This window comes from Eulemur rufifrons, chromosome 19 (genome assembly GCF_041146395.1).
Source record: "Eulemur rufifrons isolate Redbay chromosome 19, OSU_ERuf_1, whole genome shotgun sequence".
In the NCBI taxonomy this organism is placed as follows: Eukaryota; Metazoa; Chordata; class Mammalia; order Primates; family Lemuridae; genus Eulemur; species Eulemur rufifrons.
Window position 1 is genome coordinate 61,181,468 of NC_091001.1, and position 14,414 is coordinate 61,195,881.

Consider the following 14,414-nt stretch of genomic DNA (forward strand, 5'->3'; position numbering starts at 1 on the left):
CCTTCTGCTCTCCAGTGCTCAATTTTCTCCCATCCTAAACATTCCTTCCCTCAGTGCTGCTGCTTTCAAGTCCATTTCCATTCTCACCACCATCCCTGCTCTGAAACTACTGTCACATACGTCTCCACTGACTTCCATTGGCCAGTTCCTGCAAAGGTCACCTTTTGGCCTTTGTCTACCCTTTTTTTTTTTTTTTTTTTGAGACAGAGTCTCACTCTGTTGCCCAGGCTAGAGTGAGTGCCGTGGCGTCAGCCTAGCTCACAGCAACCTCAAACTCCTGAGCTCAAGCGATCCTCCTGTCTCAGCCTCCCGAGTAGCTGGGACTACAGGCATGCGCCACCATGCCCGGCTAATTTTTTTTTTTTCTATATATATTTTTAGCTGTCCATATAATTTCTTTCTATTTTTAGTAGAGATGGGGTCTCGCTCTTGCTCAGGCTGGTCTCGAACTCCTGAGCTCAAACGATCCGCCCACCTCGGCCTCCCAGAGTGCTAGGATTACAGGCGTGAGCCACCACGCCCGGCCTTTTTTTTTTTTTTTTTTGAGTCTACTGTTTCTGAGGCAATAGTTATTCCTAATCCAGCACTCAGAGGAAAGTTCTAATGGGTTTTAACTTTGATGCTCAGGATTCAGGTGTATTCACTACTGTGAAGCTTCCTCTTGTTTTGGTATATAATTTATGTATCACTTTAAACACTGAACCTCTAGTTAGGCTGGTGGTAGTTTTCATTGTCATAGTCCAGACTGCCAAGTTTGTATGGTGCCTCTCATAGAACCACATGTTTTCCGCTCCCTCCCCTTGACCTTTTTAAACAAAAGTAAAACAATTTATTAAAAGTAGTTCTCAAAAAATAAAATCTTACCTTGTATTTGTGCAAAAATATCATATTACCCAGCTTGCTTACTTTTTCTTTCCTCAACTTAGTTCTTAATGACCTTGGGTTTTGAACACCATCATTACAAAGATCGCCTCTATGGATGTTGAAACAACTATACCAAGATGTGAGGCAGCTTCCAGTGCCTAAATGGGTCCTGACACATAGGAAGTGCTCAGCAAATATTTGCTGGATGAATGAATTCCACAAGCAGCCCTACGAGATGCCTCAACGGAAGCAGCTGGAACTGCTACAGTTCCAACTGAAGAGCTGGAAACATGCCTCATCTTATATCCCAGTCGGTTGGCTTGAAAGGCTTAATTATGAGCAAAATGCTTAGGTCTGGATGCTATTGTAGTCCCTTCAAAACTTTGTAGATAGTTATTCTTTTTGTATATTTCCTAAAGGGAGAAAATAGTATAAACCATTTAAAAGTCAAGTTGGATTCACTTTCGCCCCTACAACCAGGGAAAACATCAGTTTTATTCTTCTTAATTAAAAATTTACATGTTTAAATAGTCCATACTGTCTCTGTACCCTTAACCCTTCTGCAGTGTTTCTGAAGATGGGGTTCTGCTTCTGGTTTATATGGGGCATTGATGCTGTGAGCAAGTAGGCATTCTGTGTGCATTTGACTCTAGAATTGACGTTTTAGAGAGTGCTCTGGTTTAGTAAGGTCATGGGATTGCTAGTGAAGATCTGGCTGTGAATCTCAGAGACCACTGGAAGCCTGTTGTTGACCCTGCTCTTTAGTCTTACCTCTCAGCACTGTTAGTGTCCTCCCTGTGTGTTTAAATTATCTGTGCTAATGGAACTGACTGCCTAATTCTGTCCAAATTGATGTCTGTAACTGATAATGTATTTCTCAACTCTTATTCACAGAGGGACCTGTCAGGGCACAAGAACATTGTGGGTTACATTGATTCTAGTATCAACAATGTGAGTAGCGGCGATGTATGGGAAGTTCTCATTCTGATGGACTTCTGTAGAGGTATGTATATGAACCATACCCTTAAACTCTCATTTCTCAAGCATTTTGGTGTCAGGAGCATGGGGGTCATTTCACTCAATGTGCGCTACACCCTAAAGTGTGTTGTTCTGGTTTTACAGATGAGAAAATTAAGAGGTTAAAAGACACCGAGTCTGCTGTCAACTCTTGTTTATTCTTATAATGGCAAAGAGCAGTGGCACAAACAATTGAAAGTGATGGATAATATGAAACTCCATTTTTGTTAGGTTTAGGAAGATTTGATGCTTGTATATAAATGACATGTAAGAATGCAGATGAATATGTTCTTTGTGACACTTTAAAACAAATGATGAAGGAACGTAACAAATACCCAACTCCAGATGGACTAAAGACGTAATGCAGCCTCCCCACTTCCTCATGCATATGTTCTCTTTCCTATTCACGCCACCGTCCTTGTGTTACGGGGTAGAAGAATCCTTTTCATCTAATGGAATTGACTCTCCTGTCCTTGCTCTAGAGCTATAATTCCTAGTAAGGTGAGGCTGTGTTCAAACGATGCTGCTGTTAACAGTAGAGTTAAGTAGTCGAAAGCTTGAAGTTTCAAAAAACATTTCCTTTGGGAAATTCAAACTGTAGCATGAATTTATCCAGAGTTGACTGCATTTCATAAAAATCGTTGTTGGGAGGTTTGGCTTAGGTCGTTGTCTTACTGTTTGGTTCCCTGTTTTGTAATCACCCTTAGTTCCACTAACGTTTTCCCCACCCGTAAAGATATTGTTCATAAATTAAAGATGTTGCTAATCTCAAAAATATGATGTTAACCAGTAATTTAAGCCTTCACTGTATTAACTATTAACCTGATTTTCTAAAATACTACCAAATTTGATCTTGACAGTTTATTTCTGTTTGCCCATTCCTTTTGGACAGCAAATTGTTTAGAGATCAGGTAGTAGGAACATCCAGGGATCTGGATAATTTTCTAAGTGAGGTCATCAATCTTTTTGTCCTGGAGAGTAAATGTTGGTATAGCATTTCTGCAGGCCAAGCAATAAGTAGTGAAGCCAGAGAGACCAAGTGTTTCTTAAGTGCAGACTATAAAACTGTCTTATTCCTGCTCCCTGGATCTATTGTGCTATCTGATTCTCACTCAGAGATATGGCAGGTTGAGGCTGTGGCCTCATCTCATACACAATTGGGACAGTATAACCAGGCAACTACGGCAGGGCCATATTGTCAGTTCTACTATAATCTTGAAGACATAATGGGGGCAGCTCACATCTGAAGTGCTTTGTAAAATAAAGAAACTGTTTTTGACACGTTAGAGGAGGCATTGGATTGTAAGAAAACAAATCCCAAGCTGAGAGTCAAGACACCTGGGTTTTTTAGTCCTGGTTTGGCCAGTGATCAGCTCTGTTACCTTAGTCCAGGCTGCTCTCTTTGGACAGCCATTCATTCTCTTGGGCTAGGTGACAAGTCTGAATGTTTATAACCTCTCCTTTACTCTGTACCCATCTCAGGAGGCCAAGTGGTAAACCTGATGAACCAGCGCCTGCAGACAGGTTTTACAGAGAATGAAGTGCTCCAGATATTTTGTGATACTTGTGAAGCCGTTGCCCGCCTACATCAGTGCAAAACTCCTATTATCCACCGTGACCTGAAGGTAACAGACCACTCTTTCCTTAAGTGCGTTCTTGCTGAGTATCTTCTAACTGCCCCCGGGATAGAGTGATACTCTGGGGATGTGAGAGAATTTGAAGGCATAGTCCCTAATTCTAAACTTATATTCTGCCTGGGAAAAGAAAATAACAAAGGAAAAAGTACAATACAGGTGTCAATTTTGTTACTTAAAAGTAGCCTCCAGAAATCCTTTATAATTATCAAATGCCTAAACCCATGTTGTTTTTATTTTTCCTGATAAACTCCCAAATTCACTTTTCTAGGTTCTTGCAAAGTAATATGCTAATTTAAATAGTTTGTAAACAATGATGCTTGGTTTTTAAAGTCTGTTTCATATTTTGCAAAATCCATTAATTGATTATTTTTAAAATTTGTCCTAGTAGTCATCACCTTGCACTGTGCCTTTCATACTGTAATCACTTGACAATGTTTGTTGAATGGAATTGGTACCTGGCTAGGGTTCAGCTTAGCATTTATTGAGCACCAGCTATGTGCCATGAACTCTGCTACACTTTATACACAGTGTAGTCTCTCTCTCTTTGGAGGGAGACATTCCTCATTACATTTTACAATTGAGAATACTAAGGAGCAGAGAAGTTGCAAGACTTGCCTGAGGTCGTGGAACTAGGAAGTAGCAGCATCAGAATTTGAATCTAGCCCTCCAGATTCTAAATTACAATTCCACTGAATCTACTGGGCTAGAATTTTGGTGGTGATATCAGAGAGGGCCAAGAATTCTTATCTTAATAAGCACCCCATATGGGTTTTGTATACTCTCAAGTTTGAGGATCAAGGCAGCATAGTTGTATTTCTTTTAAACTTTTTTCAAAAAATTGACATCTAAGTCACATACCATAAAATTCACCCTTTAAAAAAAAAAAAAATTAAATAGAGACAGAATCTCCCTATGTTGCCGAGGCTTGTCTTGAACTCCTAGGCTCAAGCGATCCTCCTGCTTCAGCCTCCTGAGTAGTTGGGACTACAGGTGTGAAATTCACCCTTTTAAAGTATATAATTCAGCAATTTTTACTATATTTATAAGACTGTGCAGCCATCATCACTATCTAATTCCAGAACATTTCATCATCCCCAAAAGAAACCTGTCTCTGTTAACAATCACTCCCCATTCCTGCCCCCCTTCCCCTGGCAACCAGTAATCTACTTTCTGTCTGTATTTTCACGTTCTGGACATTTCATATAAATGGAATCATATAATATGTGCCCTTTTGTATCTGGCTTTTTTAATTAGCATAATGTTTTCAAAGTTCACATGTGTTGTAGCGTGTATCTGCACTTTGTTTTTTCATGGCTATGTAATATTCCATTGTATAGATGTACTACATTTTGTGTATCCATTCATTCACTGATGGACATTTGAATTGTTTCTACTTTTTGGATATTACAGTAATTCTGCTATGAAGATTCGTATACCAATTTTTGAATATGTTTTGAATTCTCTTAGGTATATACCTTGGGATGGAATTGCTGGGTCATATGATAACTCTGGGTTTAACTTTTTTGTTATTGTTTTGAGACAGCATCTTACTCTATTGCCCAGGCTGGAGTGCAGTGGCCCAATCATAGCTCACTGCAGCCTTGAGCACCTAGGCTCAAGGGATCTTCCCACCTCAGCCTCCTGAGTAGCTGAGACTATAGGTACAAGCCACCACACCTAGCTAATTTCTTTTTTCTTTTCTTTCTTTCTTTTTTTTTTTTTTGGCGGAGATGAGGTCTTGTTATATTGTCCAGGATGGTCTTGAACTCCTGGCATTAAGTGATCCTCCCATCTCGGCCTCTCAAAATGCTGGGATTATAGGCATGAGCCACTGTACCCAGCAATATGTTTAACTTTTGGGGGAACATTCAAACTGTTTTCCAAAGTGGCTATGCTATTTTACATCCATCAGCAATATATGAGGGTTCCAATTTCTCCACATCCTTACCAACGCTTGTTATTGTCATTTTTTATTTTAGCCATCCTAGTAAGTATGAAGTGGTACATACTGGCATTTCTGTACTGAGGCTGGTAGCTTACAGGAAAACCAGTATATACCTCCAAAAGCCTTAGACAGCCTTCTCTAGTGTACTTCTGCCCACAGTCAGCCCCCCCCCCTTTTTTTTTTGAGTAGACAAAGGAAAATCCATCTCAGTGAATTTGTGTTATGAGCCTAGCATAGAACAAGTTCATAATTCTGTGGGGATGGTACAGATGTAACATCATTCCTACCCTCAAGATGTTTAAAGTATTGTTGGTAAGAAGATACCAATGAAATATTTAGACTTAAAACAGAAATAAATACAAAACTTTATGGAAGAAAGTGATGAAGAGAAGAGAATGAAGGGGCTTAATGTATGGTTAGGTAGTGGGATCAGGCAGTGGTGGTTGGAATTTTCTGGAAAGGTGGGATTTCGACAGACTGATAGGATATGAGTGGTCATAGAGAGCATGAAGAACATTCCAGACAAAGAACAGAGCTGAAAGGCTGCCTGTAGAAGGGGAACAGCAGGTGTGTGGGGATGAAGAGGAAGGTAAGGGCTGGTGCATGGCCAGTCGCAGACCAGGCTGGCCATTGCTATGAATGTGTATTGCCACTTTATTCCTAGTTGCCTTTAACAATGAGTGAAATTCTTGGTTAAATCCCGTTAGCATGTATTTTGAAATAGGCAGTAGCACCAAAATTTAAGGACCTGACCTCTGTCCTTGCTGCCTGACTTGGAGACGAGTTTGGGAGAGGCACTGAAATAGGGGAGAAGTGTGGCTGGTGGGCACTGCTCCTGTAACCTGTGTGACCTTGGGCCTCTCTATAGTCCCGTTTCCCCCCCTTAAATGTCAAATGGGGTTAGATTTCATTTTTGAGCTCTGGTTCTGCAGCACCGTGTGAAGATACCGACAGAATTGTAAATGCTATGAGAGATGAGCTCAGGCAGCTTCCTCTGCATTGCCAAGTGCAAAGGACAAGACACAGACCGGTCCCTGTCTTATTCTCCCCATGGCCTCTGGCTCCTTTTCATCTGTCTGTCCCTTGACCACTGCAACCACATGTTCTCCCTAGCTCCTCCTTCCAGGCTCCTTGGCTTGCTCCTCAAATCACTAGCCTCTCTGAGCCTCGGTTTGCTTGTCTGGAAAGTGCAGATAACAGAGCTGCTTTGTTAGGGCCATGGTGAGGTTGCAGGAGAGTGTGTCAGCCTCTAAGCACATCCCTGGCACGGTAAATGCCTGAGAGGGCTCAGAGGTCAGAGCAAAGGGAGGAGGCAGAGGGCCACTGAGGATCCTTTAAGAGAGTAGTACCTTCATGTTCTTAACAGTGTCTTCCTTTATTTTATTAACATTTTAAACACTTACTGGATTAAATCAACCTAAATGGTAATCATTTTTTACTAGTAAATAATACCTACCCAGCTTACATATTTCCAGGTAACACTGCCCTGTGACGTTCCCAGCGCTGCTGGGAGGTGGTGGTCAGCATTGCTCAGTGGCTTGCCGGGGGACACTGGTAGGTCAGCAGCAGGGTGAAGGCAGCAGGGCCCAGACTCTTCCTTTACTACACGGAACAGTCCACAGGGTGTTCCAGCCGCAGAATGTGGAGCAGCCGCATAGGCGAGAGGCCGCCACGCTCGCTCCCCAGCCTCCCTCAGTGCTTCACCTTTTGCACCTCAGTGCCCCTAAGCGGGAGGCAGCCTGGTTCTGGGAGCACAGCGCTGGGCTCTGTGGCTGTGTTTTAAGTGACATTGAAGACCATCAGGTGTGCTGACGGTTTGCCCACTACGGTTCAGGAGCCTGGCTCTGTTTCCCTTTCTCCTCTACCTTGGGGAAGCCTCCATCGTGATTGTTGCAGAGAAGTCCTTGTTGCTGTCTTTAATCATTGACTCCTGGTTGTCTTGATCGAAGCTTTCTAAAACTCCCCAAATCTTAACGCTCGGTGCCATCTGGATGCTTTCATTAGCATACTAGATGTTGTTGATTTCTCCTAGTATGTGTGTGGTGGGCAGTAACAGTTGCCCACTGCACCTCCGGCTTCCCAAGGTCTGAGTGAAAAGTCCCCAAGCACCTCCCTTTTACCCTGGCTCTGTCGTTGCATCATGTAGCCTCAGCCACTCTGAGTTCCTGGTCACTGCTGGAACCAGCCACCGCAGTGCTGGCAGTGAACTAGCCAAAAAGTTCTCTCTCCTCCTGTTTGCCAGAGAAAGTACGAGTTGCTTCTCTCCAAGCAGGCTTTCAATTTGGTGAGGAGGCGCCACCTTGAATCGCAGCTGGTGGGACGTGGGAAGGAGCACAGGCCAGGCTTGCTGAGGACCATGTTGAACCAGTGCCACCCTGTGTGTGGGGCTGCTCGTTCTCGCTCAGAACCATTGAAGGCCCCCGCCCTGCCCGCCATACGGTGGTCTTTCCAGTTACATTCGGGAAATAACTGGAAGTGGCCCTTTGTCCTTAAGCAGCTTATGTTCTAAGCGATAACCATTACCGAAGTGCTGTTTTATGCTGTCTCTCCTCAAACACATTATTTTAACCCCTTAATTGTTTTCCCCATTTTAAATTTTCATTTCTGAGGAAAGATAAAGAGCATTATTGCCGATCATGGAGTCACAGATCTGGGAAGGTCACCTAAGCCAACCCTCTCCTTTATCAATGAGGAAACCTCGGCACAGAACGGCTGTGAACTGCACAGCTAATGAAGTGATCAAACCAGAACAAAGACCAAGGTTTTTAACTTCCGTTTGGGGTTTTTGTTTTATTTTATTTTATTTTATTTTTTGTATCGTGCCATGCTATTTGGCCAAGCACTCTTAAGAAAGGGGAAGAAAAGGTGAAAGCTTAACAAGCACATTCATGTTGAAAATGTCATAGACGTCTCCTTTTTTGTCAGAAAAGAGATTTTGATCTCATGAAGTACAATAGGATGAAGATTCTCGTCCCATTTTTAGAAACACAGGTTTGAAAACCTGCATTCATCAAATCCTGCAAGTTTTAGAGTGGGAATGCGTTCTCTGACCAGAATGTCTGAATGCCGTACCTGATTGGAATAGTACCAAGGCGAAGAGGTCAGCATGAGGTGGCCTCCCAGACCTTTTAGCTACAGCAGAGCTTGGGAGTGACAACTTATTAGCCCTCGTAAGCTGATAGGTTGGGGAAATGAGGTCAGCAACATTGCACTCAAAGAGCTGAAAGATTTGAGGTCTGGAAGCAGCAATAACCAATTTGAGGCTTATATCCTAAGGGACTTTGCCAAAACACAGGCAGTATGCAAATTCGCCGAAGTTTTCACCAGATAGTGTACGACTGTCCAGTTGGTTCTCTACCTTCCTAGTCCCATTTAATCTGTCCCCACTCACCCATCCCTATTGACCTTTCCCTCGACCTGGCCCTCACCACTCACACCAGGACCGTTGCACCTGCCCTCATTGTCTTCCTTCTCTTAGGCCCCCTTCTCTTTTGCTGAGCTAACTTTCCTAACATGACGATTTTCATGTGCTGCTGACCTGTTAGAAATGCTGAATGGCGTCCGAGTGGCCTTCCTCAGTCCGCCCTCTGTCTCCTCCTCCGTCCTCTCCCCATCTGCTCCCTCCTCTCTTGCCAGTCTGAACTGTCCATGCGCCTTCCCTGCACAATGCCCATCAGTACGGTGGGTGACGCTGTGGTCCTGGCAGTCAGGTGGCCTGAGCCCAAATCCTGCCCTATCAGCCTCGTGACCTTGGACAAGTTAGGTAACTTCTCTGGCCTCTTTTTTCTCGTCTCTTAAGGGGAACAAGAAGACTTTGTAAGGATTATATGAATTACTCTAGGTAAAAGTGCATGGGGCAGTGCCGGGCACTTCGTAAGTGCTGTTAGCTACTGATATCATCATCATCATCATCATCATTATTATTACTATCACTCCTGCCTCTGTGCTTTGATCCTGTTATCAGTTTCACTTTTCTAAGTCCTTTGATTCCTCCAAGGCCTCCCCTTCCTCCAAGGCCCCGCATTATCTCTTCTCCTCTCCCCTGACCGTGCTGGCCCGTAATATGTCCCGTCCCATGTTTTCAGCTTTCTCTGCAGTACCAGTGCCAGGCACACTGCTGGTCCAGCCACAGTGGTCTGCCTCTGTCCTCAGACACGTCAAGCAGGCTCCCATCTCAGGGCCTTTTGCTGGCCATTCTCTACTTGGAATGCTCGTCCCCCAGATCTGCCGTCCCCAACCCCCGGTCGTGGCCTGTTAGGTACCAGGCCGCAGAGCTCCACCACTCCTGCAACCCCTGGCCTGTGGGAAAATTGTCTTCCATGAAACTGGTCCCTGGTGCCAAAAAGGTTGGGGACCACTGCCCCAGATGGCCCATGGTTGCTTCTCCTTCTTTCAGGTCTCTGCTCCCCTCATCAGAGAGACCTTCTCTGACTGTGCTATTTAAAATAGCATCCTTCATCACCTGACATATATTAACCTGCTGAACTTATTTCGTATTGTCTATCACTACCAGGCAATTATAATTATTTTCTTATTATCCCCAGTTAGACTCTAAGCTCCATGAGAGAGTGGACTTTGTTTTGTTCATGGCCTTTTCCCTAGAACCTAGAAAATTACTTGGCTTGTAGTAAGAGTTCATACTCATAAATGTGTGGTAATAACATCATGCATATCCATAGGGAGATTTATAGTTTGCTTTCACATACATTCTCTTTCTTGCTTCATAACAATGATGGAAATCTTATCAGCCTCACTTTGCAGATGAGAAACAAGCCAAAAGAGGCTTAAAGAGTTGGCCAAGGTCAGACATCTAAAATAGTCCCTGAGATCTGCCCCCCAAGTCCAGTGTCATTGCCACACACTGTGCTCTGTTAAGTGTTTTGTTACTGGTGGTGGTGGTGGTGATAACATAGGGCAGCAACAGTGACTAGTTGGGCCTTCGAGGTTTTCAGAGGAGTTAGAAGTTACAGGCACAGACTAAGAGAGGGTGGAGAATGCAGCAGTTGCTAAGGTGGCTGCTGCCAAGTGGTTTCAACTTTGTAATCTTGTTTGATCCTCTCAACAAACTTGCAGAGTAACCAGAGCAGGGATTATTGTTCTTATCAGGCCAACAATGTGCTTCATCTTTATTCTATCCTTTGTCTACTTAGTTCTCCTTCCACCCCCAGTAATGGTTTTGCCCCTACAACCATCTTGTTTGTGTTTTGATTTGAATTAACTTTTCAGTTTTCTAGATGTATACATTCCAGCATTAGAAGTACAGAAACTGACTCGGAAAGGGAGTGCACACATACGATAGAAGCATGGTTTCACAGGAGCTCTGCAAGGTGCAGGTGGCCAGGGAGGAAGATTGTTGTTGAATGATGCTGAATAAATGATTTCATCAGCAACATTTAAGGTCCCTGGTGTGTATACAATATTGGACTAGCTGTTGTGGGGCATACACAGGCATAATATTAATACAGTATCCTGCCCTCAAAGGTTTTTAACTCTGTTTGGGAAAGTAAGCATATGTAAGAAGTTAAATTCCAACCCACAGTGGAAAAAAAAGTTTCCAGATTCTAAATGGTTATCAGTGGTTATTACAGACCAAAGGTTGGCAAAATTCTTCTGCAAAGGGCTAAATAGTAAAAAGTTCAGTGTTGTCAGCCATATAGTTTCTGTTGCAGCTGCTCAGCTCTTCTGTCGGAGCTCAAAAGCAGCCATAAACCATAGGATAAGGAACCAATGGGCATGGCTTGATTTGGCCTGAAGGCCTTTGCTGACCCATCCTACTGATAGTAAATTCTGTAGCTTTTTTAGGGTGGTTATGGAAGGTTTTATTGAGGAGTTAAGACTTGAGCAAGGTCTTGAATAATAGCTGGAATTTGATGAATAGAAAGTGAGCAGTTGAATAATAGGACATATTAGGGCATTATAAAAAATGCTCAGGAGACATTGAACAAATCAGCCTGGCTAGTGTTTAAACACTTGATTCCTTATTGACTAGCTTTCTATTATAGGGGCATTTCTGAACATAAAGACCTAAGGAAGCTCTGTCCTTAAGCTTGTATGCAATGCACTGGGTGAGTATCATCACCCCTGTCCTCATTGGAGGGTAAGGATGGGAGCCTTGAATAATTGCTCTGCTTCTAACCTCCTTCGTGCCTTGGCTGAAATGTAACTACCTGTCCTTTTCTAGTATTAGATTGCTTAGGTTCATTTCCCATCTCTACCACTTATTAGCTATGTGACATTTAGCAAGTGACTTGATCACTCAGAGCCTCACTTTCTCCATCTGTAAGATGGGGATAATGATAATATTGTTATTATGAAAATGTAGTGGGGTAATCCATGTAAAAGCTTAGTGAATGATGGCAGTTGTTTTTGCAACCTCTAAATTAGATTGAAAACATTAGTGATGCTTTGTTGGAATTATTTTAAATTTCTAAAGTAAGCATATACTCAGGAAAGCTTGACTGTTTCACTTTGTGTAAATAGATTAAACTGATGAGCTGTATCAAAAGTGCCTGCCTCAGCCTTATCTCGAGGGGAAAAAAAAATCTCTCCTAATCATTCTTAATTCATAATTCTACGATTAAGAATTCTTAATCATAAGAGTTTATTTATGCAGGTTGATGGCCATAGTTCATGCTATCTATGTGGCTGAAAAATTCCAAGGTCAAAATTTTGGATTCAAGTGATTCCAGGTTTATAGTACCCCCAGGTGCACCAGCATATCCTCTCTCGAAGAATAATAGACTTTAAACCCTAGTCTCAAAGACTTCCTACAGATGGAGTTCCAAGGAATGAATTAAAAATGATAACAAAACCCCTCACAACAACAATATCATGAGTGAGGTTCAGTAGGAATAAGAAACAATAAACTGCAGAATCAGTTGGCAGCAAAGACTTCAGATGTTGGAGTTGGCAGATACAGACTATAAAATATACTTACGTAATTTTTAGAAGAATTAAAGGAAAGTGTAGAAACAAGTATAGGAATTCGCAACCGTTATAAATGGCCAGATATTATTAAAAAAACCAGTAGTGGTACAGTAGTAGGGCCTGCGTATTTGGTGGGTTCCATGTTGCTCCTGACAGAGCAGTGTACACACACACACAGAGTGTTTCTGTTTTTTTGTTTTTTTCCATTCAACAAACATTTGCTTCACCGAGCACTATGTTAGGCACTGGGTAGAGAAGACTACGAATATGATTACAAGATGATACTTGTCTTTAAGGAGCTTACAGTCTACTTTTGCCTTTGTTTTCCAAAGGTGGTCAGTCTTTGGAAGGCTGAAGACAAAAAGACCATGGGAACTACAGTCTTATTGGCCTAACAAGATTTTTTGGCTGCCATTTTACTGCCCATGCATAGCCAGGTCTGTCCTCCAGCGTACTAGTCAGCTCAGTTCACCTAGACCAAAAATTAACAGTACACCTTGAGTACACAGTGCCTGCTATTTTGGAGTTGGGATTTTATTGGTAGAGTCCTTTGATACCAGGGATTTCTCTAGGTGTTCATCTTTTTATGCTCCCTGCTACCTAGAACTCCTGACTCCCTGCTGAAAGAATTCATTTATTAAAAAATTAGGGTAATGCTTTAATAGGAAAACTGCCCATTTATCCCCAGGCATTTTATTTCTTTGAGAAGGAACTAAAATGTAAAACATACTAATTCTGAATATCTTAACTTATGTAGTAAAGACATTGATATATGTACTTACAAGATCCACGTGGAGTAACTTGACATCATGGAAGAATTGAAGCACTGAAGGAAAATAGGGAAGGAGAGACTTATGTCTGAGTGGGGGCCTAGGAAGGCTTCAAAAAGGATGTGGCGTTTGCACTGGGGTTTGAAATGGGATTTTGGTAGTTGAATAAAGAGGTGGGGATTGTGGAGAGCATCCTAGCCTGAAACAAGAACAAGAACAAAGGTACAGAGGCTTGAAAACATGAGGCCTGTTTCTGCAGAGGTGAGAAATGTGGCTAGAAATTTAGAAAAATGGGACTCTTGCTTCCCCTACTGTGGAGTTTCTTCTTTTTGTCCTCCCCACCCTCTTTCCCTGTTACTGTGCATCTCCTTTTGTTCTTCTTGGATGACCCCTGTTGAGATACTTGGAGGGAAATAACTTTCCTGTGCACATTAATGAGGTTGTCAGAAATAAAGCATTTTATTTAAATGACCATGAAACCAAATTTTCACATGCATTACTAAATGATATCTTGGAATGGATGGTTGGGGAATCTTTTTCAGGTTGAAAATATCCTCTTGCATGACCGAGGCCACTATGTCCTGTGTGACTTTGGAAGTGCCACCAACAAATTCCAGAATCCACAAACTGAGGGAGTCAACGCAGTAGAAGATGAGATTAAGAAGTAAGCTTTTATTCCTTTCTTGGAGTTTTGTCCATAATCAGATGAGCAACTTTACTTTCAGCTTGTGGATGAGAAGGTTGGGGTGGAAAGAGAATGGTGCTAGTCAGTTGTCCTCTGTCTCAGAGCCTTGTGTTCATGATTGGGTTGACTGACTTCAAATGAAGGATGGTGGGGAGAGAGGGGCAGTTCACAGGCCTTCATCAGTAGAGTAAAGGGAAGGAATCTTAGAGCACTTTGTCAATGGTCCTGTGGTCATTGTACTTAGAGATTTTGATGTACGATGTCAGATATCCCATAAAAAGCCAAGTAATGTACACAACGTAAAAGTACTATGGTGTTTTTAAGTGTGATCGCAACAACCAGGACATTGTCAGTCAAACAAATGTGCTTTTTACTGAGCCCTAAATTGCTGCTTCCTTCTTGGTCATAAGACAGTAGAATTAATGGTGAGTAGGGTTATTGAAGTCTCTTCAGATATTGACTCACTGACTTCCATGAGACAAAGTTTCTCTAGATTTGTGACTCCAGTAAAAGCTGACCAATTTTCCCCCATGTCCACAGTGTTGGATTTTTCCCAGGCAACAGCACTC

At 42.5% G+C, this 14,414-nt stretch overlaps 1 protein-coding gene across 1 annotated transcript in view; it reads left to right on the forward strand.

Annotated features, from left to right (window-relative positions):
- Positions 1-14,414, forward strand: part of AAK1 (AP2 associated kinase 1) — a 150,900-nt gene that overhangs the window by 86,517 nt on the left and 49,969 nt on the right. The window contains exons 4-6 of the mRNA XM_069494053.1: positions 1,759-1,867; positions 3,364-3,506; positions 13,703-13,824. Coding sequence (XP_069350154.1) covers positions 1,759-1,867; positions 3,364-3,506; positions 13,703-13,824 — 374 coding nt within the window. The remainder of the gene's footprint in view (positions 1-1,758; positions 1,868-3,363; positions 3,507-13,702; positions 13,825-14,414) is intronic.